We start from the raw sequence: 27,708 nt of genomic DNA on the forward strand, positions 1-27,708 counted from the left end.
GAAAAGACTAGTTGAAAATCCAGCTACAAGGTAAGCTCCAGAGCTTGGACCCTGGCAAATTAGTCTTTTGGCCTGGTTGCCATGGAGACAGGCAGGCAGCAGCTGCTGGGGAAGAGGAAACAGCAGCTCCACCGACATCTAGGATTCTGAGACAGCCATGATGGGGGAGGGGGCTTGACACCACCCTTTCTCCCCCAGATACTGAGGTCCCTGTTTGCCCCCCACCCCCCTGACCCCCTGATTCCCAGACTCACAGGCTCTGGTGAGTTGCCAGGGTCCGAACACAAGACGGTAGCAGTACTGGATCCTGAAACCCCAGTTTCCTACTTCCAAGCCAGTGCCCCACCCCTACTACACCACAGTTGCCTCCTGCTTCAGAGCAAAAGATCTTCCAGTGCACTGCGCTTCCGGGCCCTGAGAGGGCTCCCAAGCTGCCTCCTTGGAGGGGATAAGTCATTAGAGGTGAATCCCAGTGTGTTGGCCACCAGAGGCCAATTTGGCCCAGCGCTCTGTCGCTGTCTCTCTGGAAAACCTGGCAGTGTCTTCATGGGTCTGTGACCAGCCATTGTCTAGGAAGGGAGCTTGAAGCGGAGCCCAGAGGGAACTCAGCAAATGATGCGGTTCATTGTTCCCTCATTTGATGCTACCTTGATAACATTAATTTGCAGCTTCACCAGCCATGCTGCCTGGCTGGCCGCCCTCCAAGTCCTGACCTCCCTAGACTGGTGGAAACAGCCCTTGGCTCTCCCTCTCCTAGGGGTTATCTCTGGAAATTGAAGGTGGGAGAGGAGGGGCTTAGGATCCAGGTCACCTGAGTCCACTTTCGCAGCCCGGAGGTTGTGTCTCAGCATCTCAGTTTCATCCTCTTTGGTAAAAGGAGAAACGAGGCTGGTATTATCTAGGGCTTTAAGTTTCTGGGCTTTGGATGTGAGTAGGATCCTTACATAAGAGAACAGAGAGCTAGTGTGGAGAGACAGGAGAGGACTGGAGAAAAGCAGAGGCTGCTACTGACCAGCCTGGGCTTTTGATGTTGCTGTTTTAATTATGAAGGTAGTTCATGTGTGGGTGTTATGAAAGAAAAAAGTCAATGCCAAAGAATATAAAGGAAATGGAGAAAATGACCCATCATCTCAAGCCCCAATCCCTCTCCCCTGGTGGAAACCACTCATAATTTTGTTGTGTATATTTTCAGATCTTCCTCTATTCTCACACTTTCCCCACTACATTACTATTACTTTAAAATTATACAAATGATATGAACACATTTCTACAAAGATGCAAACACCACAGATAAATATACAGCAAATATTAAAAATCTCCTTTTAGTCTATTCCCTTCACCACAGCTATTTTGTTTGTTTGTTTGTTTGTTTTTGAGACAGGGTCTCCCTGTGTTACCCAGGCTGGAGTGCAGTGGGGCGATCATGGCTCACTGCAGCCTTGACCTCCTGGGTTCAAGTGATTCTCCCACCTCAACCTCCCAAGTAGCTGGGACTATAGGCATGAGGCACCTCACCCGGCTAATTTTTTGTATATATATATTTTTTAGAGATGGGGTTTCACCGTGTTACCCAGGCCGGTCTTGAACTCCTGGCTCAAGTGATCCACCCACCTCAGCCTCCCAAATTGCTGGGATTACAGGCGTGAGCCACTGCACCCAGCCTGGACAGCTATTATTAACAGTTTAATGTCCTTCATACGTTTATGTACAAACACAAACACACACTTTCAGGTTTTCTTTCTTTAGCATAAATGCAATCATAACATCCATATGGCTCTGCAAGTTGCTTTTCCTACCATAGTAATTCTTAGATTTTTCCACAGTAATAGACCTACCCCATTCTCTCTAACTGCTGCTTAATAGTCTACATTTTGGATATTCTGTAACTTATTTAAGTAATCTCCAATAGACACAAGTTTTTTACAATCTTTTGTTAATAGTAACACTTTGAACATTTGTACAGCGTTTTTTTCTTTTTTTCTGAAAAGGCAGGGTTTGGCTTTGTCACCCAGGCTGGAGTGCAGTGGTGCAATCTCGGCTCACTGCAGCCTCAACCTCCTGGGCTCAAGCGATTTCCTGCCTCAGCCCCCTGAATAGCTGGGACTATAGGCACGTGCCACCATGTCGGGGTAATTTTTGTTTTTTTTTTGTAGAGATGGGGTTGTAATTTTTGTATTTTTTGTAGAATTGATGTTAACCCATCAATTCTACTTCTAGAAATAAGCCCTGCATAAAAAGCTGTACACCAGTCTGGGCAACATGGTGAAACTCCATATTTAATTAATAAGGAAAATTATCTTTAATTTTCCTAAATACTGTGGGGATTTATTTTTAAGTTAAAAAAAAAATCTTAGCCACAGATACCCATTACAAAAAAAAAAAAAAAAATTGAAAACTACAGAAAGCTACAGAGGGGCCAGGTGCAGCGGCTCACACCAATCCCAGCATTTTGGGAGGCCAGGGTGGGCAGATCACAAGATCAAGAGATCAAGACCATCCTGGCCAACATGGTGAAGCCCCGTCTCTACTAAAAATACAAAAATTAGCTGGGCATGGTGGCGTGCCCTATAATCCCAGCTACTCAGGAGGCTGAGGTAGGAGAATCGCTTGAACCCGGGAGATGGAGGTTGCACTGAGCCGAGATTGTGCCACTGCACTCCAGTCTGGCAACAGAGCAAGACTCTGTCTCAAAAAAGAAGAGAGAAAAAAAAAGAAAGCTACAGACGGAGGAAAAAATCACTCACAGTGTCTCTGTCCAGCAACCACAATTGTTTACTTTTTGGCATACTTTCTCCCATTATTTTTTTATGCCTGCTACTGTTACAGTGGTCAGAGACTGGGTCTCCGTATGTCACCCAGGCTGGTCTCAAACTCCTGGCCTCGATTCCCCTGCCTCAGCCTCCCAAGTACTGAGACTGTAGGCGTGAGCCACCATGCCCAGCTTACATACACAATTTTCTATCTAGGATTTCATTACTTAATGTTATAAGCATTTTCCTATGTCAATAAAATTTTTTATAAGCATTCTTTTTATGATTTCATGGTAGGCAGTACATGTACATACCATAATTTTCTTATCTGTTCCTCTGTTGTTGGGCTTTTAAGTTGCCTACATCTTTTTCCTGTACGATAACACCTCAGTGAATATCTTCTTGCATAAGTCTTTGTCTGAAATCCATTGATTTCCTTAAGCTAGATTCCAAAAAGTAGAAGTACTGGGTCTAGAGGCAGAGAATTTATTTTTTTAAGTTGAATTTTGAACTGTTGTTATGTACACATGGCACACAATTCCAAAGGTACTAAACGTTACACAATAAGAATAGTAATTCTCCTACTTGGTCGTTTAGCAGTGGTTCCTTCTTTTTTTCCTTTTTTCTTTCTTTTTTTTTTTTTTTTTTTCACTTAAAGGCTAGCGTGATAGTAAAGTTTTTCTTCTTAAAGGCAATGTGGTTGCCTGTTTTCTTCATGTGTATATTTCTTATGGGGGAATCTATATATTTAAATACATATATTTTAAAATATAGATTCCTTATTCATATAGAAACAGTAGCACATCAGATACCTTTGCACTTTCCTCTTCTTGCTTAATATTTCTTGATGATTGCTCTATACATAAAATAGAGAACTGCCTCATTTTCTTAAAATATTGCATAGAATTCCTTTAAATGGAAGTGCCAGATTAAATTAATCAATCCTATTGATGCATTTTTGGGTTGTTTTTCATCCTTTGCTACTGGAACAGTGCCGTCATGAACGTCCTTACGTGTGTATGCCATTTTGTACATGTGCAAGCACACCCATCTCCACAATGGATTCCCTTAAATGGAATTGCTGGGTCCCAGGGATTTTACATGTGGATAACTATTGCTATCTCCACAGAGGGTGGCCATTTCCTGAGTAGAGGATATGCAGAGTTTTTAAAGCTCTCGATAGAAATGGCACGACTGCTTTCCAGAAAAGCGTTCGTTACCTGTTCACACTCTCACCCGCGCGCTGCTCCCTCCTCCCACGGACCTGCCTGGCTGACAAGTTAAAACACACACGCGCGTGCGCGCGCGCGCACACACACACACACACACAACGGTATGGAGATGTCTGCAGGGTTTATTCTCAATAGTCATTATTTCAAAAGGATCTGAAAGATTAGCAAAGGTTTGCAAATATTTAACTTTTAGACCCTTTCTAATAAAAAAATATTTAAAACCCAGGATCTGAGAGAATTTCCTAGCCCTCGTTTTTTCCACGCGTGACCTTGGCAAATGACTTCTTTCCAAGCCTGTCATGTCTTACAATTGTCGTGGGGAGGAAGTGAGATATGACACTCAGTGAAGTGCTTGGCACACAGCAAGGGCTCAAAAGGTGGTCGCTGGGAAGAAACGGTGGTGAAGGAAAAAGCGCCAGCCCTCCGAGTCATCCCAGCGGTCAGAGGAAGGGAGCCTCCCAGGCTCCAAAAAGTGAGCTGGGCGGTGCCGGCGGCTTTGTTCTTTCCCCCGAAGTCTCTCGCTGGTCTTTCCTCCCTTGGAGAGGAAAACGGAAACCTGCCACCAGCTCCCGGAGAGAAACACCCAGACCAAGACTGGCCCTTAACCGGGGCTGGGGCCTAGGGACTGGGCCCTCTCCCGGGTCACTGAATCCACCTCGGTGAAGCCCAAGGAGACTTTGGTCCGCACCCCGAGTGGAGGACCGGGTTTCTGCCGCGGGCGTCCCCAGCCTGCTCCGAGACCCGGAATGCCAAGTCTTCCATCCCTACTCGTTTCTTACTCAACCCCTGCTCTTCCTGAAGCTAACGGCAGGCACTGGCCGCAGGCGCCTCCCTGACGGGCCCCTCCCACCGACCTGGGTGGGCGCGGCCGCGTGCGCCCGGGGATCCGGGCTTCTCTGCCACTCGCGAACGCGACCTCGTGCGGTTTCCCGCAGCACTGGCTCCCCGCCACCCAGAGACCCCACCCGCTCCCAGGGCCCCGCGAGCGGCCGGGAGGGGACGTCGCGGCACGCGTCAGTGCTGCAGTCGGGCTTGCACCTCCGCCCGGATGCGAAATGGCCCGAGCGGGCTCCGCACCGCCAGTGAGCCCCAGCCTTCCCTTCTCCTAGCACAGAGGTGCTGCCCTGAAAAATCAGCTACTAGAGACGCCATTTCGGTCCCCACCCTTGTCTCAGCCAAGGAAGAACCAATCACAACGCTTGTGTGTCGCTGTGCAAGCCGCAGGTGGGGTGGGAGAGCAGATCCGCGGAACGCAGCGAAGCCATTTTCTGGGAGGATTCGCAGTCATTTCCACTGCTGGTGTGTAACTTCCACTGATGGTATAATCACCATGTTTAATTTCAGCCATTCCCTCTCTGCCAACTCCCCTCACACCGTGGCCTTTCCTTTCCCCAAGCGATATGGGATCTAGTCTTGACCCTGAACCTAACCCGCTGTGTGACCCAGCCTCAGGCCTCAGTCTTTTCAGCTACAAAAATGCAAGGAAGGTATAAAATTAGAGAATGGCAAATATTGATGAGGTTATGGGTAAATGTATTCTCTGGATTTGTCTTTAAACTGGAAATATTTATGACCTGTGCCAGATAATCCTATGTCTTGGTCTCTACCCTAGAAAAATATTTGCACATGTACCCAGGAAGGCTGTCTCTTGCGGGACCATATCTAATAACAAACCACTGTAAAGAGCTCAAGGGCTATCCGTAGGGAATGAATGAATACAATGGGGTCTATTTACATAATGGGTCACTGCATCACAGAAGGAATAAGCCAGATCTATATATGCCTATATATGCAGAGAAATGGATAGGGCTCTAAAATACATTAAGTGAAAGTAGAAAGTTGCAGAATAATGCATACAATATAATACAATTTTTGTAACATGTTAAGCAGAACTGTGGATATTCTGTGATTACATTCAAACATACATAAAAGCATTTTTTAAAAAACTGAAAAGTTCTTTTCAATTCAGTTCTTTTCAGTTCAGTTCTTTTCAGTTCACTCCTAATTCATCCAAGTGGCTGTCTCTGGAGCGGGATGGGGAGTTGGGATGGCAAGTGGAGGTGAGAGGCAACTTCAGCTTTCTTTGTAATATTCTAATTTTACTTTTAAAAATGACAGCCGAGTGCAGTGTCTCACGCCTGTAATCTGAGCACTTTCAGCGGCCAAGGCGGGCAGATCATGAGGTCAGGCGTTCAAGACCAGCCTGGACAACACAGTGAAACCCCGTCTCTACTAAAAATACGAAAATTAGCTGGGTGTGGTAGTGGGTGTCTGTAGTCCCAGCCACTCAGGAGGCTGAGGCAGGATAATCACTTGAACCCGGGAGACGGGGTTTGCAGTGAGCTGAGATCATGCCACTGCACACCAGCCTGGGCGACACAGCAAGACTGTGTCTCAAAAAATTAAAAAATAAATAAAATAAAAATGACAGTACATTCATATATTACTTAAGGAATTTTAAGCTGCATGTTCATGAAATACTGGAGACAAATATGTCAAAATGTAAACAGTGGTTAATTCCAGGTGATAGGAAATATGAATAATTGTTATTTTCTTCTTTGTACTTTTTCGGGTTTTAGTTCTTCAACATGCAGGGAAGGGATTCAAGAGTGACTGTGTGAGCCATCAGGTCCCTCAGCTCAAAGAACCTGCAATGTTGTGATTCTAGATGGTCATCCTTAAAGTCCTAGCTCCCCACTCTACCCCGAAGGACTTACAAGCTTTGCAGGGCAGGGGAGCCTCAACATTGGCGCTCCACTGGGGAAAGTTCTTGGCTTCTGCCAGGAAAGAATTCAAGGGTGAGCTAGTGGCAGAAGAAAACAGCTTTATTGAGGCAGCAGTGTTACAGCTCCGTGACTGTTCCCACTGAGAAGAGAGTGGAGTCTAGCAGCTCAGGAGCAGTTCTGCAGTTTCATTTATATCCACTTTTAATTACATGCAAATGAAGGGGCAGGTTATTCAGAAATTTCTTTTTATTTGAGACAGAGTCTCACTCTGTTGCCCAGGCTGGAGTACAGTGGCACGATCTCGGCTCACTGAAACCTCCACCTCCCAGGTTTAAGTGATTCTCTTGCCTCAGCCTCCAGAGTAGCTGGGAATACAGGCATGTGCCATCATGTCTGGCTAATTTTTGTACTTTTAGTACAGATGGGGTTTCCTCATGCTGGCTAGGCTGGATTCGAACTCCTGACCTCGTGATCTGCCTGCCTCAGCCTCCCAAAGTGCTAGGATTACAGGTGTGAGTCACTGCACCCAGCCAGTTATTCAGAAATTTCTAGAAAAAAGGTGGTAACTTCCAGGTTGTTGCTGGGGAATGGGTAAACTGTCATGGCACTGGTGGGCATGTCAGCTAGTCTTGAATCTGGTTCAGTGTCGAGTCCTGCCTCCTACCTCACAAGGAAGGGCCTTGGTGCTGCTGCCCCAGATCCCCTCCCCTGTCTCAAATCCAGGTTTAACATCCCTCAACTTTAAACCTGCTGGAGGGACAGGGCAAACTATTTGCAGTTCACCTACTGCTCTAGGCTGGCTGCTTCTACGCATTTGGCTGTACCATTTCCTCTTCCTGGCACCCTCTCCCCCTTCCTCTTTGCCTGCAAGCTTCCTTCAGGCCTCATCAACTCAGCCGCCCCTTCCCCTAGGAGGCCTTCCCTGTTTCCCCTCTGCTGCCTGGGTTAGCCTCTGTTCCCCTGTGCCCCTTTAGTGCTCTGAGCTGATTGTCTACCTACTATGCGCTCTTGAGGCCAGGGACATGCCTTCTTTCTTCCTGTACTTCCAGGACCTACTACAAGACATGACACCTCATGTTTTACCAGTAACCTGTTGAATGAATGGACAATCAGCATCAAAGGCAACAAATTCTTCTCTGGGCTGAGTTTTCTGGTACTTATCCTAAAAACTCTGCTGAAGATAAGAGGCAGAATCAAGATTTGAACTCAGAGACCCTGACTCTAGAGCCCACACTCTCAGCCACGGTGCTCTGAGCCCCTAATGCACTTGGCTGGTTCATATACCAAATACGTATTGAGAGCCTACTATTTGTCAGGCGCTGTTCTATGGTAATGAAGAAAACAGACTTGAAAAACTAACCGTTGGGTACTGTGCTCACCATCTGAGTGGCAGGATCATTCATATTCCAAACCTCAGCATCACACAATAAAAACATCACACATGTTCCATTTAAGAAATCCGAACATGGGCTGGGCACGGTGGCTCAAGCCTGTAATCCCAGCACTTTGGGAGGCCGAGGCGGGCGGATCATGAGGTCAGGTGATCGAGACCATCCTGGCTAACACGGTGAAATCCCGTCTCTACTAGAAAATATAAAAAACTAGCCGGGTGAGGTGGCGGGCGCCGGTAGTCCCAGCTACTTGGGAGGCTGAGGCAGGAGAATGGCGTAAACCCGGGAGGCGGAGCTTGCAGTGAGCTGAGATCCGGCCACTGGACTCCAGCCTGGGTGACACAGCGAGACTCCGTCTCAAAAAAAAAAAAAAAGAAAAAGAAATCCGAACATGTACCTCCTGAAATAAAAGTAGGAATTTTTTTTTTTTTTTTTTTTTTTTTTTTTAAACAGAATCTCTCTCTGTTGCCCAGGCTAGAGTGCAGTGGTGCAATCTCGGATCACTGCAGCCTCCGCCTCCCGGGTTCAAGTATTCTCCTGCCTCAGCCTCCCGAGTAGCTGGGACTGCAGGTGTGGGCCACCATGGCCAGTATTTTTAGTAGAGATGAGGTTTCGCCATATTGGCCAGGCTAGTCTCGAACTCCTGGGCTCAAGTGATCTTCCCATCTTGGCCTCCCAAAGTGTTGGGATTAGACGCGTGAGCCACCATGCCCAGCCGGAAATTATTATTATTTTTTAAAGGTATCAACAGAACATGCTCCTCTTCCCGCTCGGCTGGGGCCTGCACTCTCCAGTGTACTGCCTGCTCTGTCTCCTCTGGTGCCGCCTCCTCTGGTGGGAGGGTCAGACTGAGGACCAGTTGGGAGGCTGCCTAGTAATCCTGTAGAGGGATGGAGCCTGCACCCACCCTGGGGCATTACTGCTTTCTCATTCATGCAAGGGTTTAGCTGAAAGAGGTCTTGGTATCTAAGAGCAATAAGCCCCCAAGGTCTACAAATCAATGGAGTTGCAGGCCCGCACGGTGGTTCACGCCTGTAATCCCAGCAGTTTGGGAAGTTGAGGTAGGCGAATCACTTAAGGTCAGGAGTCTGAGACCACCCTAGCCAACGTGGTGAAACCCTGTCTCTACTAAAAATAGAAAAATTACCTGGGTGTGGTGGTGTACGCCTTTAATCCCAGCCACTTAGGTGGCTGAGGCAGGGAAATCGCTTGAACCCAGGAGGCGGAGGTTGCAGTGAACCAAGATCGCACCACTGCATTCCAGCTTGGGCGAGAGAGTGAGTCTCCATCTCAAAAAAAAAAAATCAGTGGAGCTCTAATGAATGACACATCTGCTTTTCTTCCCCTCCTGTATTTTTTCTTGCACAGCATCCCACCCTTTGCCACCTGACACCCCGGCCACCCCCAGCTTCCCAGCTTGAATTCTACAACGTGTAGACTTTCACCCTCTCAGAATGGGTGTGTTATCAGCAGCCTTCGTTTCCACTTCCTGTGACAGCTGTAACCTCTGTTCTCACCGAATTGCTAAGATTGCTGATAGATGCCAACTGCTTGGAAGCTTTTTAAGTGACTAGGATCAAGCTCCGTGCCACGCCATAGAAAAATGGGCTACGGAATGGCCCAGAAATTTAGTGAATTAAACTAGTAATTCCCCCTCGTTTCTAGGCCCACAAGAGCCCATTCAAGAAACAGAGTAGATCTAAAATGAAAATCATTTTAGCCTCATGTAGGAGGAAGCGTCAATCTACCCATCATCTACCCATCAGAAGCACTGGAAGCTGGCCGGGTGCGGTGGCTCACGCCTGTAATCCCAGCACTTTGGGAGGCCGAGGCGGGCGGATCACGAGGTCAGGAGATCGAGACTATCCTGGCTAACACAGTGAAACCCCGTCTCTACTAAAAAATGGAAAAAAGTAGCCGGGCGTGTTAGTGGGCACCTGTGGTCCCAGCTACTCGGGAGGCTGAGGCAGGAGAATGGTGTGAATCCGGGAGGGGTAGCTTGCAGTGAGCCGAGATGGCACCACTGCGCTCCAGCCTGGGCGACAGAGCGAGACTCCGTCTCAAAAAAAGAAAAAAAGGAGCACCAGAAACCCAGCAGAGGACAAGAGCCAAACCCCGGCCTCCTCATTAAAATAAATGTCACTGGCTAAGGAGACAAGATGCTACGTGCAAGGCGGTATTCTGGATTAGATCCTGTAACACAAAAAGGGACCCCAGTGGAAACATGGGGAATCCAATTAAATTCGGCCATTCAGTTAATAGTATTGTACCAATGTTAATCTGTTAGTTTGGATAAATGTACCATGATTATGTAAGATGTTAACATCAAATGAAGCTGGCTGAAGGGCATATGGGAACTTCGTGTACCATCTTTGCAACTCTCTGGAAATCGAAAATGGTTGATTTCAATTGAAATTTAAAAACAGGCCGGGCGCGGTGGCTCAAGCCTGTAATCCCAGCACTTTGGGAGGCCGAGGGGGGTGGATCACAAGGTCAGGAGATCGAGACCATCCTGGCTAACACGGTGAAACCCCGTCTCTACTAAAAATACAAAAAAAAAAACTAGCCGGGCGTGGTGGCGGGCGCCTGTAGTCCCAGCTACTCGGAGGCTGAGGCAGGAGAATGGCGTGAACCCGGGAGGTGGAGCTTGCAGTAAGCCGAGATCGGGCCACTGCACTCCAGCCTGGGCCACACAGCGAGACTCCGTCTCAAAAAAAAAAAAAAAAAAAAGGAAATTTAAAAACAAATAAAAATTTTCTTTTTTTTTTTTTTTAAAGAAAGAGACCAGGCGCGGTGGCTCACACCTGTAATCCCCAGCACTTTGGGAGGCCGAGGCAGGTGAATCACAAGGTCAAGAGTTCAAGACCAGCCCGACCAACATGGTAAAACTCCGTCTCTAATAAAAATACAAACATTAGCCAGGTGTGGTGGCACGCACCTGTAATCCCAGTTACTCAGGAGGCCGAGGCAGGAGAATCACTTGAACCCAGGAGGCAGACGTTGCAGTGAGCTTAGATTGTGCCACTGCACTCCAGCCTGGGCGACAAAGTGAGACTGTCAAAAAAGAAAGAAGAAGGAAGGAAGGAAGGAAGGAAGGAAGGAAGGAAGGAAGGAAGGAAGGAAGGAAGGAAGGAGAGAAAGAGAGAGAAAGAACGAAAGAAAGAAAGAGATGTCACTGGAATAGTCTTTTTGAATTTGCAAGGGACTAGACTGCAGAATATACACTCAGATATGCCATCTGACCTTAGCCCTAAGTGTTGTTCAGTGGCCAAAAAGACATTGGCTGAATGATTTAACACTTACAGAGTGTCTGTTTGTGGCACTGCAGGGATGGCAAGACAGAATCACATAGGATCCTGCCCTGAAGGAGTTTACTCACTAGTGAGAGGGACAGACATGTATATGGATAGCTGCAATAGCAGCATAGTGGTGAGGGACAGAGAGGTTAATCAAGACCTTGAAGGTGGAGAGAATTTCAATATAGACTGAAGCCAAGGGACTCAAGGCCTTATGAGGGCTGGTGCTGTAGACTGAATGTTGTGTCTCTCCCACATTCATATGTTGAAGCCTATGGCCTACTGTAATGGTATTTGGAAGTAGAGCCTTTGGGAGGTAATTAGGTCATGAGGCTAGAGCCCTCATGAATGGGATTAGTGCCCATATAAAAAGAGGAGACATGGAATCTCTCTGTGCTCTCAGCCATCTCAACAAGAAGATGGCTTTCTGCAAACCAGGAAAAGAGCCCTCACCAGCCATCAGATCTGCTGCTGCCTTGAATTTGGACTTCCCAGCCTCCAGGACTGTGAGATATAAATGTTGGTTAAGCTACCCAGTCAATGTTATTCTTTTACAACAGCCTGAACTGAGGCAGTTGGTGTCAGCAAAACAGTGGGGCATATAGGCATGTAATCTTTCAGGGAGCTGCCGATAGTCCAATAAAGCTGAAACTTGGTGGGGCAGTGGGAAGAGTGAGAGTGAGTTATAGAGGTTTCAGAGACACAGGACATAAGATGCGTAAGGAAGACAAAAGTCTCTTTTATTTTTTAAATATAATTGTTGGGACCAGGCGCAGTGGCTCATGCGTGTAATCCCAGCACTTTCGGGCAGATCACTTGTGGTCAGGAGTTCGAGACCAGGCTGGCCAACATGGTGAGACCCCCGTTTCTACTAAAAATACAAAAAATTAGCCAGGCATAGTGGCATGCACCTGTGATCCCAGCTACTTGGGAGGCTGAGGCAGAAGAATGCCTTGAACCTGGGAGGCAGAGGTTGCAGTGAGCTGAGATCGTGCCGTTGCACTCTAGCTTGGGCAACAAGAGCAAAACTCTGTCTCAAAAAGAAAAATATATATATACAATTTTTGTCATTAATAAAAGTAATACATGTTCATTTTAACTTTGGAAAATCCAGGATAGTATAAAGAAGGAAAGCAAACTCAATTGTTATTTTCTTTCCAGAACTAATATTTTGGTGCATTTTCTTCATTATATTTTGTTCCTAGTTGAACTCATATTGTGCAATTGGGTATGCTTTGTTTGTTCTATTTAGTGCAGTATAGTGAGCCTCTCCCCATCTCATTAAAAAAGGACCTTAAAGCAGGAAGAGAGGTCATTTAGTCCACCTCTCTTCTAATGCAAGAATCCCAGTTCAACATTTCTGATGATGATTGTCTGCACACGTCTCATAGCAAGAATCTCATTCATTAAGAGGTCCCAGTCCATTCTATTGTTGGCTAAGTCCAGTAATTACAGAGCTCTTCTGTTCATCTTAGTTGTGCTGCTCTATAACCATCCCTCTTTGAGAAGACAGATTTTCTTTTTTATTATTATTTTTTAGACAGAGTCTTGCTCTGTCACCTAGGCTGGAATGCAGTGGCGCGATCTCAGCTTACTGCAAGCTCCACCTCCCAGGTTCATGCCATTCTCCTGCCTTAGCCTCCTGAGTAGCTAGGACTACAGGCTCCTGCCACCATGCCTGGCTAATTTTTTGTATTTTTTTAGTAGAGACGGGGTTTCACCATGTTAGCCAGGAATGGTCTTGATCTCCTGACCTTGTGATCCGCCCGCCTCGGCCTCCCAAAGTGCTGGGATTACAGGCGTGAGCCACCGTGCCCGGCCCAAGAAGACAGATTTTTCAAATGCATCAAGAATCAAAGAATCTCAGGGAAAAGGAGGGGGAGGTCCTTGAGGAAGACTGACCTGGAGGTCCTCATGGAGATGAAGACCTGCAGTGACTTCACAGACGGTTTTAGCTGCCGTGCCAGGAATCCTTGGACTCTAAGCCAGGGAAGGGAGTCTTTTCTTTTAGGTTTCAGAAATTTTTGCTTCTCTCATGTCATGTATCCCAAAGTTGAATCTGTCAAATGTTTTCAAGCAGAAAATGGCATGATCAGAGCTGTGCTTGATAGCTAATACCTTAGCTGTCATTTACTGAGGGTTTATTGTGTATAGGCACAATGCTAGGGACTTTACATATATTATTTTATTTAGTCCTGATAGCTCTATGAGGTAGGGACATTCTTCCCATTTCACAGATGATGGAACACAGGCCCCAAAAGGGGAAGTCACGTGCCCACACTCATACGAATAGTAACTGAGCAGTACCTGCTGCATCATATAAAGGACAGGATTTAAATTCCCCCTGACATGACACAAACTAGCCATGTGACGTTGGGCAAATGTCTAGAGTTCTCTGGTCTTTTCTCCCCTATTCGTAAAATCATAGGGGTAGCCTGATAAAACAGTTTAGAGTGATAGCTGAAAGCATAGAGTCAGGGCCAGACTACAAAAGCTCTGCCACTTCTGTGTGGCCTAGTCGAACAAGTGATCTAATCTTGCTGCAAACCTGCTGCTAATGTTTGCCAGACCCAGGGCAGGAGTATAGAAGGGAAGCCCACATACCATATGGCTAAGTATTTAAGAGTTATAAATCAAGCTAACAAACTGTTTTTTAAAAATACATGTTCTATCCTCCCACCTTGACAAATATACCTCCATAACAACCTAGAAAGCTAGGTTTTGAGTTGAGAATTCTTGGATTCCCCGGAGTTCCATGTGGGAATGTAGCAGAGCCAGCTCCCTTCTCTTCTCATTCCTGTGTGCATTCCCCAGCCCACATGCTCAGGCTCTGTCCCCACCCCTTTCAAATAGCCAGCTCTAAGTACAGGGGTGCACTCACTGGCAGGAAGTTTGCCCTTGGGGGGATGGAACCAGGGAAGGGGCTGGCACAGATGCTGAAAGTGAACTTGGGCCATTTGGGCAGGGAATTCTGGAGTCCTGTGTTGAGAGGGTGGTCTAGAAGGGGTGCACAGGCTCCAGATGGATACATCTCCTTGGCCCCAGGGAACTGTGAGGAGGGACACAACTGGAGGAGGATTAGGGTGCAGCCCTCTAAAGAGTAGGGCCTAGGACAAGGACCCCATTTGACATGTCCAAAAAAGGAGACCAGGTACGGTGGCTCATGCCTGTAATCCCAGCACTTTGGGAGGCCGAGGCAGGTGGGTCACCTGAGGTTGGGAGTTTGAGACCAGCCTGACCAATGTAAAGAAACCAACATGGAGAAATGTCTCTATTAAAAATACAACATTAGCCGGGCATAGTGGTGTATGCCTGTAATCCCACCTACTTGGGAGGCTGAGGCAGGAGAATCGCTTGAACCCAGGAAGGAGGTGGAGGTTGCGGTGAGCTGAGATCGCGCCATTGCACTCCAGCCTGGGCAACAAGAGCGAAACTCTGTCTAAAAACAAAAACAAAAACAAAAACAAAACGTTTAAAAAGGTACTATCTCTCCATGCCTCAGTTTCCTTTATTTTATTATTTTTTCCCTCTAAAAAAGGCATTCTGAATCCGTTCATTTATTTAGAATGATGAACTCATCTGGGCTTGCCTGGAACTTTCACTGTTTTAGCACTGAAAGTCTCAAGTTCTGGAAAAACCCTTCGGTCCCTGGCAAACCAGGACAGTTGGTCACCTTCATTGCCTCATCTTTTCAATTAGGCTAATAATACCTCATAAGACTGTCATGAGAATTAAGTGAGTTAGTACATGTGGAGTGTTTAGACCAGTGGCTGCTGTGTAGTAAGCATTCTATGTGAGCTATTAACATTTAAAAGACTCCAGTCTAGGCCAGGTGTGCCTGGACCAGCTCATGCCTGTAACCCCAACACCTTGGGAGGCCAAGGCAGGAGGATCACTTAAGACCAGGAGTTCAAGACCAGCCTGGGCAATGTGGTGAGACCCCTATCTCTAAAAAATTTTTTAAAATTAACCAACACATACCTGTTGTCCCAGCTACTCAGAAGGCTGAGGCAGGAGGATCACTTGAGCCTGAGAGGTTGAAGCTGCAGTGAGCTATGTTCATACCACTGCACTCCAACCAGCATGACAAAGTGAGAACCTATCTCAAAACAACAAGAACAACAAAAAAGATAAAAAAGCTGTCAATAATTATGACATGCTATTTATGAGGACCAACTGATTTCAAAGATCAAAAAATGTGGGGAAAAATACATCTTAGAATTAATTAAATAAGATCTGTGCCAGGCACATTGGGAGGGGAGTGAGACACAGCAATGAGAAAGACCCTGCCTTCAGAAAGCTTCCAGTCTCACAGTGCACTTCCAATCTCAGTACAGTCCAATCTCTTCCAATGGAGGTGCACTTCCAATCTCACTGCAGCCACGAGCAGGACTGAGACGGGTGCCACAGTGCAGGCACCAGAGCTGTTCTGAGATCAGCCTGTTGCTTGTCAAATATTTATAGGAGTTATTAATATAGACAGAATTGACAGCCATGTCTTTCTTGGGATTTCAGTTCCTCCCCCTCCCTTTCTCTAATGCCTGACATTTCTAGGGACAAAGCCTTTCAAATCATTTTTGAATGAGTTGAGATAATGAATTAAAGTGCCACATGGCGAGTGTTGAATTGGTACAACGTGGAAGGCAATTTGGCACTATCCAAATTACAAATGTGCTTGCCTTTTAGCCCTGAAATACCATTTCTAGGAATATGTCTCGCAGATATACTCACACCCATGGGAAATGCCATATGAACGAGGTCATTCATGACAGCATGGTGAGCTATTCTGAATAATTGGGAGTAACCTAAGAGCCACAGATAGAGCACTGGTTAACTGCATCTTGGAATATTCATACCATGGACACCAGATCAAAGAAATGCTTGATGTATGAACAGGGAAAAGACGCCTGACATGGTTTTTGTTTGTTTGTTTAAGAGACAGGGTCTCTGGCCAGGCATGGTGGCTCACGTCTGTAATTCCAGCACTTTGGGAAGTCAAGGCGGGTGGATCACCTGAGGTCAATAGTTCAAAGACAGTCTGGCCAACATGGTGAAAACCCATCTCTACTAAAAATACAAAAAATTAGCCGGGCGTGGTGGCATGTGCCTGTAATCCCAGTTACTCAGGAGGCTGAGGCAGGAGAATCCCTTGAACCCAGGAGGTGGAGGTTGTAATGAGTCGAGATGGTGCCTCTGTACTCCAGCCTGGGTGACAGAATGAGATCCTGTCTCTTTCAGCTTGGGTGACAGAGTAGGACTCTGACTCCACAAACAAAGAGACAGGGTCTCGTTCTGTCACCCAGGCTGGAGAACAGTGGGTGATCCTGGCTCACTGCAGGCAGTCTTTCCACCTTAGCTAGGACTACAGGCCCATGCCACCGTGCCAGCTAATTTTCTTTACTTATTTGTATTTTTTCATTTATTTGTAGACACAGGTTCTTGCTATGTAGCCCAGGCTGGTCTCAAACTCCTGGCCTCAGGTGATTCTTCTGCCCTGAGCTCCCAAAGTGCTGGGATTACAGGTGTGAGCTACCACACCCAGACCCTGACATGTACTGTTGTGAAAACTGCTAAGCAAAGAACAGTTATAGGAGGCTATCATGTGTATAAAAAGAGAGGGGATATGAATGCATACTTATAAGTTTGCTTGTGTACACATGAAGAAACTCCTGGATACACAGGAAACTGATTAGCAGAGATTATGGTGGGGGAGTGGTTGGTAGAGAACTTGGAAGATAAGGAGGGCTTCTTATACTTTATTTTTAAACCATGTGAATGTGTTACCTATTTAAAGTGTTAAATGAATTGAATTTAACCCCATGGGAAGAGTTAACCCAGTAACTACAATTTCCATCAAAGGGTGAAAGTCTAATAGTCATTCACTCATTCAATAACCTATAGCAGGCCAGGCACAGTGGCTTACGCCTGTAATCCCTGCACTTTGGGAGGCCAAGGCAGGTGGATCACCTGAGGTCAGGAGTTCGAGACCAGCCTGGTCAGCATGATGAAACCCCGTGTCTACCAAAAATACAAAAAATTAGCTGGGCGTGATGGCACGTGCCTGTGATCCCAGCTACTCAGGAGACTGAGGCGGGAGAATCGCGGGAGAACTGCAGCCTGGGCAACAAGAGCAAAACTCCATCTCAAAAAATAAAAATAAAAATAAAATAATCTACAGCAATCAGGAAACATCTCTAGCAATGATACCTAACAAGTGCTCAGCACTTTAAATGTGCCAGGCATTGTGCTAAGTGTTTTCATTTACATTATTTCATTTAACCCTCACCAGTCCCATAGAGTTCAGGTGTCTAATATCACAGAATAGACAGAAGTTCACAGAAGGATGAGAGAGGTTGTTCTTTTTTTTTTTTTTTTGAGACGGAGTCTCGCTGTGTCACCCAGGCTTAAGTGTAGAGGTGCTGGCCGGGCGCGGTGGCTCAAGCCTGTAATCCCAGCACTTTGGGAGGCCGAGACGGGCGGATCACGGGGTCAGGAGATCGAGACCATCCTGGCTAACACGGTGAAACCCCGTCTCTACTAAAAAAAATACAAAAAATTAGCCAGGTGTGGTGGCAGGCGCCTGTAGTCCCAGCTACTCTGAAGGCTGAGCCAGGAGAATGGCATGAACCTGGGAGGCGGAGCTTGCAGTGAGCCGAGATCGCACCACTGCACTCCAGCCTGGGCGACAGAATGAAACTCCTTCTCAAAAGAAAAAGAAAAAGAAAAAAAATGTAGTGGTGCTATCTCAGCTCACCGCAACCTCCGCCTCCCAGGTTCACGCCATTCTCCTGCCTCAGCCTCCTGCGTAGCTGGGACTACAGGCACCCATTACCACGCCTGGCTAATTCTTTGTATTTTTAGTAGAGACGGGGTTTCATCGTGTTAGCCAGGATGGTCTTGATCTCCTGAACTTGTGATTCGCCCGCCTCGACCTCCCAAAGTGCTGGGATTAGAGGTGTGAGCCACCATGCCTGGCTGAGAGGTTGTTCTTTCCCAAAGTTCTCTGCAAACATTCAGGCGCCACCATCCTGGGCCAGGCCTGAGGATGGCCACTGCACTAGGGATACCAAGAGAAAGACAGCACCCTGCCCTCTAGGACCTAATGGTCTAGTGAGGGAGACTGGCGTGTAAAATAGCAGACTCATAGACAGGTTTCGAATAGAGAAGGGAGTATTAGAGCGTAGTGCTTGAGGATTAGGGGACAAAGGGAACAGAGAGACTGGGGACAACAAGCAAACCTCTCTCTCCCACGACACCCTTTGGCCAAGGACAGGCCTCACAAGCAGCTGTGGAACTTGGAGGCGCCATGTGGGAGACAAACCCTGCAGCCTCAAGGCCAACAATGAACAAAGGCTGCTGGGCTCTCTGGCAGGAGAGGAGATCTGACAACGGCCTGGCCTGCCGTTCGATCAGTGTAGACATTCCTTCTGGACTTTGAAGCCTGAAGAGCTCTCCTTTAGCTGTCTACACAGATCAAATAAGCTGGATGACTGCCATATCTCCACTTCGTTGTGTGGCTCCATAGTCACAGCCAGCTCCATAACAATCCAACCAAACCATCTGAGCAGAGGCAAAAATAATTCTCATGGATAAAGATAGACAGTTCCAAGATGTGAACATTAACTCCTTGCTGCCACTTCAGAAGAGAGTGGATCTTGAAGTTCGTTTTAGGAAGCTTTAGAGAAGGGCGATTCTGCCCCTCTCCAAAGTGAAGTGGCAAAGCTGTTGTCTCTCCTTACAGCTGAAAGCCCTTCCTAGTCCAAGGCTTATATAGGATACCCACAAAAGCTGACAATGAGCTGTGATCTGGCTCTCGGAAAGGCAGCCCCACCCTAAAGGACAGGGATCAGGTCGGGTGCGGTGGCTCATGCCTGTAATCCCAGCACTTTGGGAGGCTGAGACAAGAGGATCTCTTGATCCCAGAAGTTCGAGGTCAACCTGGGCAACATAGTGAGACCCTGTCTCAATTTTTTAAAGTAAAATAATAATAATAATAATAAAAGGACAGGAATCATCTCACCTCAAAAGCACCTTTTTATTCACAGGCTCATTCTAGGGGAAACTTTAACCCAGCCCTCTCAGTCCTCAAGCAGCTGTGAGGAGCTCGGGACATTGTCACAGACTGGCCGAACCAGGCATCTCCCAACAAACCCAGAAGCCAAGTGGCATTGCTAAAAAAGATTAAAAATCGACATGAGTTCTAACATCTACGTTCCTTGCTATGGTTTCCATGGAAATAGACATCTGCTCTAGGGAGAAAGAAAAGGTGGGGGGAAGCAGTGTAAGTGCTTTAAAATAATCAGTGTTTTGAAAGATTTATTTCCTTTTTCTGTCACAACATTAATAGTTAGGAATGTGAGATTTTTGTGTGGCAATTTATTGTACTTAAAAAAATGCATTAAATGAGTGGGACTTTCCTCCGTGAACCTCCAGATCAAATACAAAGACTTCAAGATAAAAAGCCTGTTCAGTGGGTAAGGACCTCTTGGGCTTGGTTGGGTTCCTTGCTCATTTGTGTTGCCTGCCTATCTGTCGCTTTCCTGAGGGGTCTCATCCCCATCCCTCTCCAACTTTTCTAATGATTTCTGAGACTCTGTTCAGAAAAATGACAGATGGAAGCACCTAGCCATTTTGAAGCCAAATTTGGTCTGAGAAGCCTTTCAATGCTCAGAATCTGAATTATTCCTGGTCCTGCTCACAGGCTAAGTGAAAACCACTTAGATTGGCTTCGGGGGGAGGCCGACCCCACACAAGGGCGGTTGTTGGAAAAAGTGCCGCAACAAGCATATTTCAGGCAACAGCGCATTGCTAGTTGTTTGCTTTGTGTAGTGTGCTGCTGCTTGTATGATCCACTTTTTATTGTCTCGGGCACCTCTTAGTTGTATTTTATCTCTGGCACATGCCTAGTGGCTAACTAGGCATGAGAGTCTTTCTAAATTAGAACTGCTGTTTCAGGAAGGTTGGTCACATTTATTTCTTGATTTGGGGAGATGCAGCCCATTAATAAAATAAAGATACCTCTTCTGTTTAGTCAAGATCTCAAAGCAAGTGCCTTGGTATATTGACCACCAACGGAGGACACAGTCTTGGTCAGAGAATGGGAGGAGGCGGGGACCATGTACATTTCATTTATTTTTTTCCCTCTTCTTGTGGGAGAAAGGGCCAGTTATTCTAAGCCTCGGTCAGACCAATTTCTTTTGTGCCTCTGCTGAGGTTCTGAGCTATCCAGGTCAGGGGGAACAGCGACCTTGTGGTTCCTTTTTTGATTTTTAAAAGGAACCCAGTGCTGCTCTGGGGAGCACGTGCTCTGAGAACAAAAGCAACACTTAACTGCAATCTGTGTAGTCTAGAACGACTATTGCTCTTCCTCCCCTATCATCCGCGGAAGGCTTGGCAGAACAGATGGAGTCTGCATTTAAGCTGAGTGGCTTTGTTAGACCAAAGGCGATCAAATTCCAGAGCCTCACGCTTTCCCGCACAGGTCCCTGGTCACCGGCTCGGGAACCTGAGGCTGCTGGCAAGAACGCACACAGCGAGGGAAGGGACACGCCCGCGACCTGTGGGCTGAGTGGATTAGTAATTACGATGATGTCACAGTATGGGTGACACGCCGGTCTCGGTGTAGGGCGCCGGGGGCAGGGGGCCCCGCAAGGGCGTGGAGTGGCATTGTGTTGTCACAGGGGCTCGGGCGTCTTAGGTACCCATGTGGGTGGGGCACTAGAAGGGGCACTGCTCTGAGTGCTGCCCTTGGGGCGAGGCGGGCACGTGGCTCTTACAAGGTGGGGTCCAGGCGGCCAAGGTCTGGAAAGGTAGGGAAGGACCCCACCACCACGCCTGCTCCGCCCTGCCCTTGTTCTCGAGAAGGGGGAGCTGGTTCGGACCTAGTCCGGGGTCCACTGCCACTCCCTCTTCCACGGCGAGACCACCCCCGCAGCCCCAGGCCCACACCTGGGGATGCTCCCCAGGCGTCACGCAACCCCCCGCATTGTCCTCCTGCCCTGCCGGCCAGGACTACACTTCCCGGGGTGCTTCGGGGTCCCAGGGGGCGGGGCTCCACGCGGGTTGTTGGGGGCGGGGGCGGCACGTGCCGCCGCTCTCGGCCAATGCGGAGCCCCGCGGGGAGGTCACGTGCCGCTGTTTGGCGCTTTTGTGCGCGCCCGGGTCTGTTGGTTCTCAGAGTGTGGTCAGGCGGCTCGGACCGAGCAGGTGGGTGCGGGGCTCGGAGGAGGCGGCGGCTGGCTGCGGCCAGCAAGAGGGATCCGGTCGGCGGGAGGGGCTGGGCCGTGGCAGCGACCCCCTGCTGCAGGGCGGCGGGCGGGGCTGCGGGGCCCGGAGGGGCTGGTGGGCGGGGGTCGCTCCGCTTTGTGTGTGGCTCGGGCGGAGCCTCGCCTTTGTCCCCGCTGTCTGGGGGCGCGGCTGTTCGTGGGCAGGGGGCTGGGCGAGCACCCGGAGTCCGCTCCGGGGTGCCGTCGACGAGACAATAGGGGGCGTGGGCCCTCATTTACCTCACTCCCTCTCTTCCCTGCGGGCCCCGCCGGGGTCCCCATTGTCTGAAGGGACGGGGCGGCGCCCCCCGGGACCAGCGGCCTTAGGGCCAAACTGCGGGCAGCCAGGGACGCGACCCTCCCCGCGACCGTCCCCTGGCGACCGCAGCTGGTGACTGAGGGGCGGCGCTCCCGGTCCCCGCGAGGGTTCTTCTGTCTTCGCGGCCGGACAGGCGGACAGCTTGGATGGCGGCAGGCTGGGCATAGGGACGGCGGGAGGCGGTGACGAGCCCACCGCGGGGCCACCCGGGGGCCTGTTCCCAGGGCCTGCCCCACCCGGTGAACTGTGACGGGGGTGGTGGCGGCGGCCTGGAGGTGTTTTTGGCGGGAGTTGGGGGGGGCGTCCGCGCGGGGGGAGTCAGGCAGGGGCGGAGTTACCCGGATTGGACCGTTAGCCCCGCCCACCCCTCCCCTTCCCACGCGCGCGGGCTCTGGGGTGTTGAGAGTTCGGGGAGATTCGAAAAGGCGCGGGGAGGAAGGGGGCGGGGCTAGGGGCCGGAGCGCAGGGCGTGCTCTGATTGGCCGGAGGCGACCGGTCCTCTTCTCATCTGGACCAGGAGCACGCCCATCCTGGGTCCGGTGCTGCGTCTAATTTTCTGCTTTGCCTAAATCTTGTCGCTGCCTCTGGTTTAAATTTCTAGCTTTTGGCAACCTGTCATCCAACGTTTTTGGTACTAGCTGGGGTCTACAAAAATCATAATCTTAAAAAGATCAAGAGATACAGCATTTTTCATGACATAACGGCAGCAAATATTATAAGTAAAAATCTAGAGGTTCATAAACATTTTGTTTGCTGTTGGGCAAGGGAGCTTAAACCTGAGGGACAATAGGAGTTCAACATTATTGGTTACTATTAGCTTGGGCGTTTTTTTATCCACCACGTCAGACACAGACAAAGCAGGGGTGGGTATTTCATTTACACAATGAGTTGTAGGCAGTATTAAGATGGCTCCGGGGGCACTGTTGAGTTGAATCTGGAATATCTTCTTACAGTTTCGGGAAAATGTTAGAGTCTATGGGGGAGAAAGATCCTTCACCCTTGTGACTTCGTCTGATTTTAAAAATCCGAGTTTTATGAACGAGCAAACTCAGTTAACTTGATTTTCTGCAACCAATGTCATATTCAGGTCATATTTCCCAATATGTTCATTTAGATTTTGATAATTTTTTTCGTGGTTAATGACGTTCTTTACGTAGGGATTTTTCTGACGATGTATGTAGATGTAGTGTGAGATCTCTTTTGGTTGATGACATATAGAAAGGCAAAGAAAGTGATTGCATGTTTTTGAAAATCATTTTCAGGGCTTTCCTTATCCCAGTTGATTGTGCAGAATACACTGCCTGTCGCTTGTCTTCTATTCACCATGGCTTCTTCTGGTAGGTAATCTATTTGGAAAAGCTGAAATTGTGATGGGCTTATGATTTTAGATTGAGATGGCTTAGGTCTTCACCTTTGATTTGGCACTTATGGTCTTATCCAAAACCTATTTTATGAATAGGAGAATTAAAAAATGATTATCACTTGAATGTGCCAAGAGCTCATAATTGTTTATTAGACAGTTTGGCTTAGTCTGAAGCAAAATTGTGGAGTTTGCACAAGTCTTTTGTTTATGAAAGCAATTGTCAGACACTGATGTCTCAAAACAGTATTTATTAATCCAAAAATGTTGAGCTTTGTTTTTCTGGGAGATGGTTTTTATTTATTTTTTTTGAGACAGGGTCTCACTCTGTTGCCCAGGCTGGAGTGCAGTGGCTTAATTATAGCTCACTGCAGCCTTGACCTCTGGAGCTCAAGTGGGCTCAAGCGATTCTCCCACCTTAGCCTCCATAGCATCTGGGACTATCGGCATGGGCTACCACACCCACCTAATTAAAAAAATTTTTTTGTGTAGAGATGGGCTTTCCCTTTGTTGCCAAGGCTGGTCTCAAACTTCAGGGCTCAAGGGATCTTCCTATGTTGGCCTCTCAAAGTGCTGGGATTATAGGCATTAGCCATGGTACCTGGCCTTGGGAAATGGTATTTAGATAATGTCTTGCTGCAAACACATCTTCCCCTAGTGTCAGTAGGCTGATAGGAATAAAAAGGGGAAAAAACCACAACTTTCCTCATCAGCCCTAATTTAATACATTAAATTGATTTGGGTTTTAGAAAATTATAGTACTGTTTATTAGAATAGGAGAATCCTGGTTTTCTGAATTATAAATATAATCAATTCTAGATATCCAGGTGAAAGAACTGGAGAAGCGTGCCTCAGGCCAGGCTTTTGAGCTGATTCTCAGCCCTCGGTCAAAAGAATCTGTTCCAGAATTCCCCCTTTCCCCTCCAAAGAAGAAGGATCTTTCTCTGGAGGAAATTCAGAAGAAATTAGAAGCTGCAGAAGAAAGACGCAAGGTAAACGAAGCAATTCACAGAAAGCAGGATATTAATTTATGTAATGGGCAGATCAGTTTTATTTCTATTAACAAGAAGAAAACAGAATTGTAGCTACACTGTGATTATTACATATGCCAGTGATTGGAAGGAAATACTAGTCCTCACTTATTGAACTCCTGTTATGTGCCAGCTCCTTTGTTTATATTTTTCTCCTTTAATACATAGTGTTGCCTCAAATAATGGAAATTAGAAACGGTTTCAGGAATGTTAAGTCGTTTTTCTGCAGTCATACAACTAGTAAGTGTTAGGGTCAGAATTCAAGCCCTGGTCTGTCTTAAATCGAAGCTTATGCTTCCTCTTTGAAAAGATATGTTGCCATATGATTCTTTGGCACTTTGGTTTTGTTTTTTGAGAGCTGTACAATAAAAACATTTTAAATTGGTAGTGTGATTGTGTTGCTCAGCTGGTATCACGGTAGCTTTTCTTATCTAAGCAATTCTATTATAAAGTAACTATCATTAAAAGCTAATTTGAAGAATCAATAAATACGCTAGTTGTAGAAAATTTGGAAAATACAGAAATTTATAAATGGAAATTAAAAGTATTCATTATCCCACTTCCCAGAAGCAACCAGTGTTAACATTTTGGTGTGTTTCTTTCCATTTGGTGTTACTCATTAACAACTGTACATAACTTTTCTTTTTTTTTTTTTTTTTTGAGACGGAGTCTCGCTCTGTCGCCCAGGCTGGAGTGCAGTGGCCGGATCTCAGCTCACTGCAAGCTCCGCCTCCCGGGTTCACGCCATTCTCCGGCCTCAGCCTCCCGAGTAGCTGGGACTACAGGCGCCCGCCACCTCGCCCGGCTAGTTTTTTTTGTATTTCTTAATAGAGACGGGGTTTCATCGTGTTAGCCAGGATAGTCTCGATCTCCTGACCTCGTGATCCGCCCGTCTCGGCCTCCCAAAGTGCTGGGATTACAGGCTTGAGCCACCGCGCCCGGCCATAACTTTTCATTTAACTCCCTTTCCCAACCCCGATTGGATTGATTTTAAAGTTGGGGCAAGTAAGGCACAAAAGGTAAGGGTAATAACCTTCCCCAGACCAGCATAGTGTGATTTGTAGGACACATACACACCCGCCCAAAGAGCCACAGTGCTTACACTAAGAGTCATCTTCTATGCTTCTATGTAATAGTGTGAGTTCATGGAGTAGGAGGAAGCAATACAACCAAAGGTTGGACAGTGGAAAGTTTTTTAGACATCAACCCTGGCCCTGTAGTCATTAGCCTGTGCTTTACATAGTAACTGGCTAAATATAGTGAAACTCCCATCATGACTAGGATTTGGCAGAAGAGAATCAATAGAACCAGTGGCAGATGCTCTGTGGTTATCCTGCAAGTCAGTGGTTCCAAACACATCTGAATGTGTTTTGAGAACAAGCTGTTCTGCTGAAGGGGTCATACCAAGGTATGGTCTGGTAATTAATGCAGTTTCCTGAGACAAAAGCTAAGAAGACTTTTCCTTGAAACAAATTTTTCTGTCTTAAATAGTAATCTGCAGGCTTAGTCTTACATTTCCTATCATTGTTTTATCCAGTTATGGTTAAAATTTTTACAATGAGCTAGTTTTCTTTGGGTAGCTTTTGAAGTTAAATAGTGAAATTCTTTACAATAAAAGTGCCACTCCCAAGTACATATTCCTTAAGTCATCCAGATACCATTAAGCAGTAAATCTTACAAGGATTTCCTTAAGGACTAATTGGGTAAGAGATTTCTGAACAGATAAGCAGTTTTCCAAAGTTAAATACAAATACTAGAAAAAATATCATTTTTACAGTATGATAGGGATAATTCAGGTCCTAACTTCGGTATTATTTAAACCGGACCTTATTTTCTGCCCCTTTTCAGTCCCCTTAGTAATTGATTTTTATTGTAATTTTAACTAATGCTGAATACATTTTATTTTTTGAGGCAGAGTCTGTCACCCAGGGTGGAGTGCAGTGGCGTGATCTCGGCTCACTGCAACCTCCACCTCCTGGGTTCAAGCAATTCTCCTGCCTTAGCCTCCCAAGTAGCTTGGATACTACAGGTGCCCGCCACCACGCCTGGCTAATTTTTGTATTTTTAGTATAGGTAGGGTTTCACCATGTTGGCCAAGCTGGTCTTGAACTCCTGACCTCAAATGATCCACCCACCTTGGCCTCCCAAAGTGCTGGGATTACAGGCGTGAGCCACCACCCTCAGCCTGAATACATTTCAAAGTGCCTAGCCTATTAAACTTTTTTTTTCCAGTCGCATGAAGCTGAGGTCTTAAAGCAGCTGGCTGAGAAACGAGAGCACGAGAAAGAAGTGCTTCAGAAGGCAATAGAAGAGAACAACAACTTCAGTAAAATGGCAGAAGAGAAACTGACCCACAAAATGGAAGCTAACAAAGAGAACCGAGAGGCACAAATGGCTGCCAAACTGGAGCGTTTGCGAGAGAAGGTTGGTTTCTTACCTTGTAAAAGGGTTGAGCCTGGAGTTTGATGCACCAATTAGTTGGCTTGAACTAAGTGCTTTGATAAAAGGTATTTGGTGTCTTTTTGTCATCCATTTGGGGCTTAACATGTTAAATGAAAGGTATATTTTAAGATGGAATATTCAGTAATTCCCAGCATAATTGCACAGTCTTTCGAAGACCAGTATGCGGCTTGTTAGGTTCTACAAGGGACCCAGGAGATTCGATGATGTCTCAGAACTCAAATTTTGTGGTTCCTACAGGCTGTAATATATGCACCGAGGTTGTGTTGGGCCTCTTTGAGGTGGGGGCTGGGGGTCGTGACTTGACAGGCTTTTTTTTTTTTTTTTTTTTTTTGACTGATGACACCTTACCCTTCCTTTGCAGGATAAGCACATTGAAGAAGTGCGGAAGAACAAAGAATCCAAAGACCCTGCTGACGAGACTGAAGCTGACTAATTTGCTCTGACAACTGACTTTCTCCCCATCCCCTTCCTAAATATCCAAAGACTGTACTGGCCAGTGTCATTTTATTTTTTCCCTCCTGACAAATATTTTAGAAGCTAATGTAGGACTGTATAGGTAGATTCAGACTGTAAGATGTTGTTTTAGGGGCTAAAGGGGAGAAACTAAAAGTGTTTTACTCTTTTTCTAAAGTGTTGGTCTTTCTAATGTAGCTATTTTTCTTGTTGCATCTTTTCTACTTCAGTACACTTGGTGTACTGGGTTAATGGCTAGTACTGTATTGGCTCTGTGAAAACATATTTGTGAAAAGAGTATGTAGTGGCTTCTTTTGAACTGTTAGATGCTGAATATCTGTTCACTTTTCAATCCCAATTCTGTCCCAATCTTACCAGATGCTACTGGACTTGAATGGTTAATAAAACTGCACAGTGCTGTT

General features: G+C 46.9%; 1 protein-coding gene across 3 annotated transcripts; it reads left to right on the forward strand.

The window, feature by feature from the left end:
* Positions 1–11: 11 nt before the first annotated feature.
* Positions 12–27,708, forward strand: STMN1 (stathmin 1). 3 transcript variants are annotated; one of them, XM_073007683.1, is made up of 5 exons: positions 12–30; positions 23,242–23,316; positions 24,159–24,331; positions 26,603–26,794; positions 27,195–27,708. In XM_073007683.1, the coding sequence occupies exons 2-5, from the start codon at positions 23,304–23,306 to the stop codon at positions 27,264–27,266; spliced, it is 450 nt and encodes a 149-aa protein (XP_072863784.1). In that variant the 5' UTR covers positions 12–30; positions 23,242–23,303; the 3' UTR covers positions 27,267–27,708. The 3 variants fall into 3 exon arrangements, with proteins under 3 accessions (XP_072863784.1, XP_007978142.3, XP_072863785.1); XM_007979951.3 differs by lacking the exon at positions 12–30 and adding an exon at positions 21,509–21,601; XM_073007684.1 differs by lacking the exon at positions 12–30 and adding an exon at positions 22,824–22,842.

Source organism: Chlorocebus sabaeus, chromosome 20 (genome assembly GCF_047675955.1).
Source record: "Chlorocebus sabaeus isolate Y175 chromosome 20, mChlSab1.0.hap1, whole genome shotgun sequence".
Lineage (NCBI taxonomy): Eukaryota > Metazoa > Chordata > Mammalia > Primates > Cercopithecidae > Chlorocebus > Chlorocebus sabaeus.

Coding starts and splice junctions, on each gene's coding strand:
- STMN1 (XM_073007683.1), top strand. Junction 24,332..26,602: donor CTGCAGAAGAAAGACGCAAG/GTAAACGAAGCA, acceptor TTTTTTTTCCAG/TCGCATGAAGCTGAGGTCTT. Junction 26,795..27,194: donor TGGAGCGTTTGCGAGAGAAG/GTTGGTTTCTTA, acceptor CTTCCTTTGCAG/GATAAGCACATTGAAGAAGT.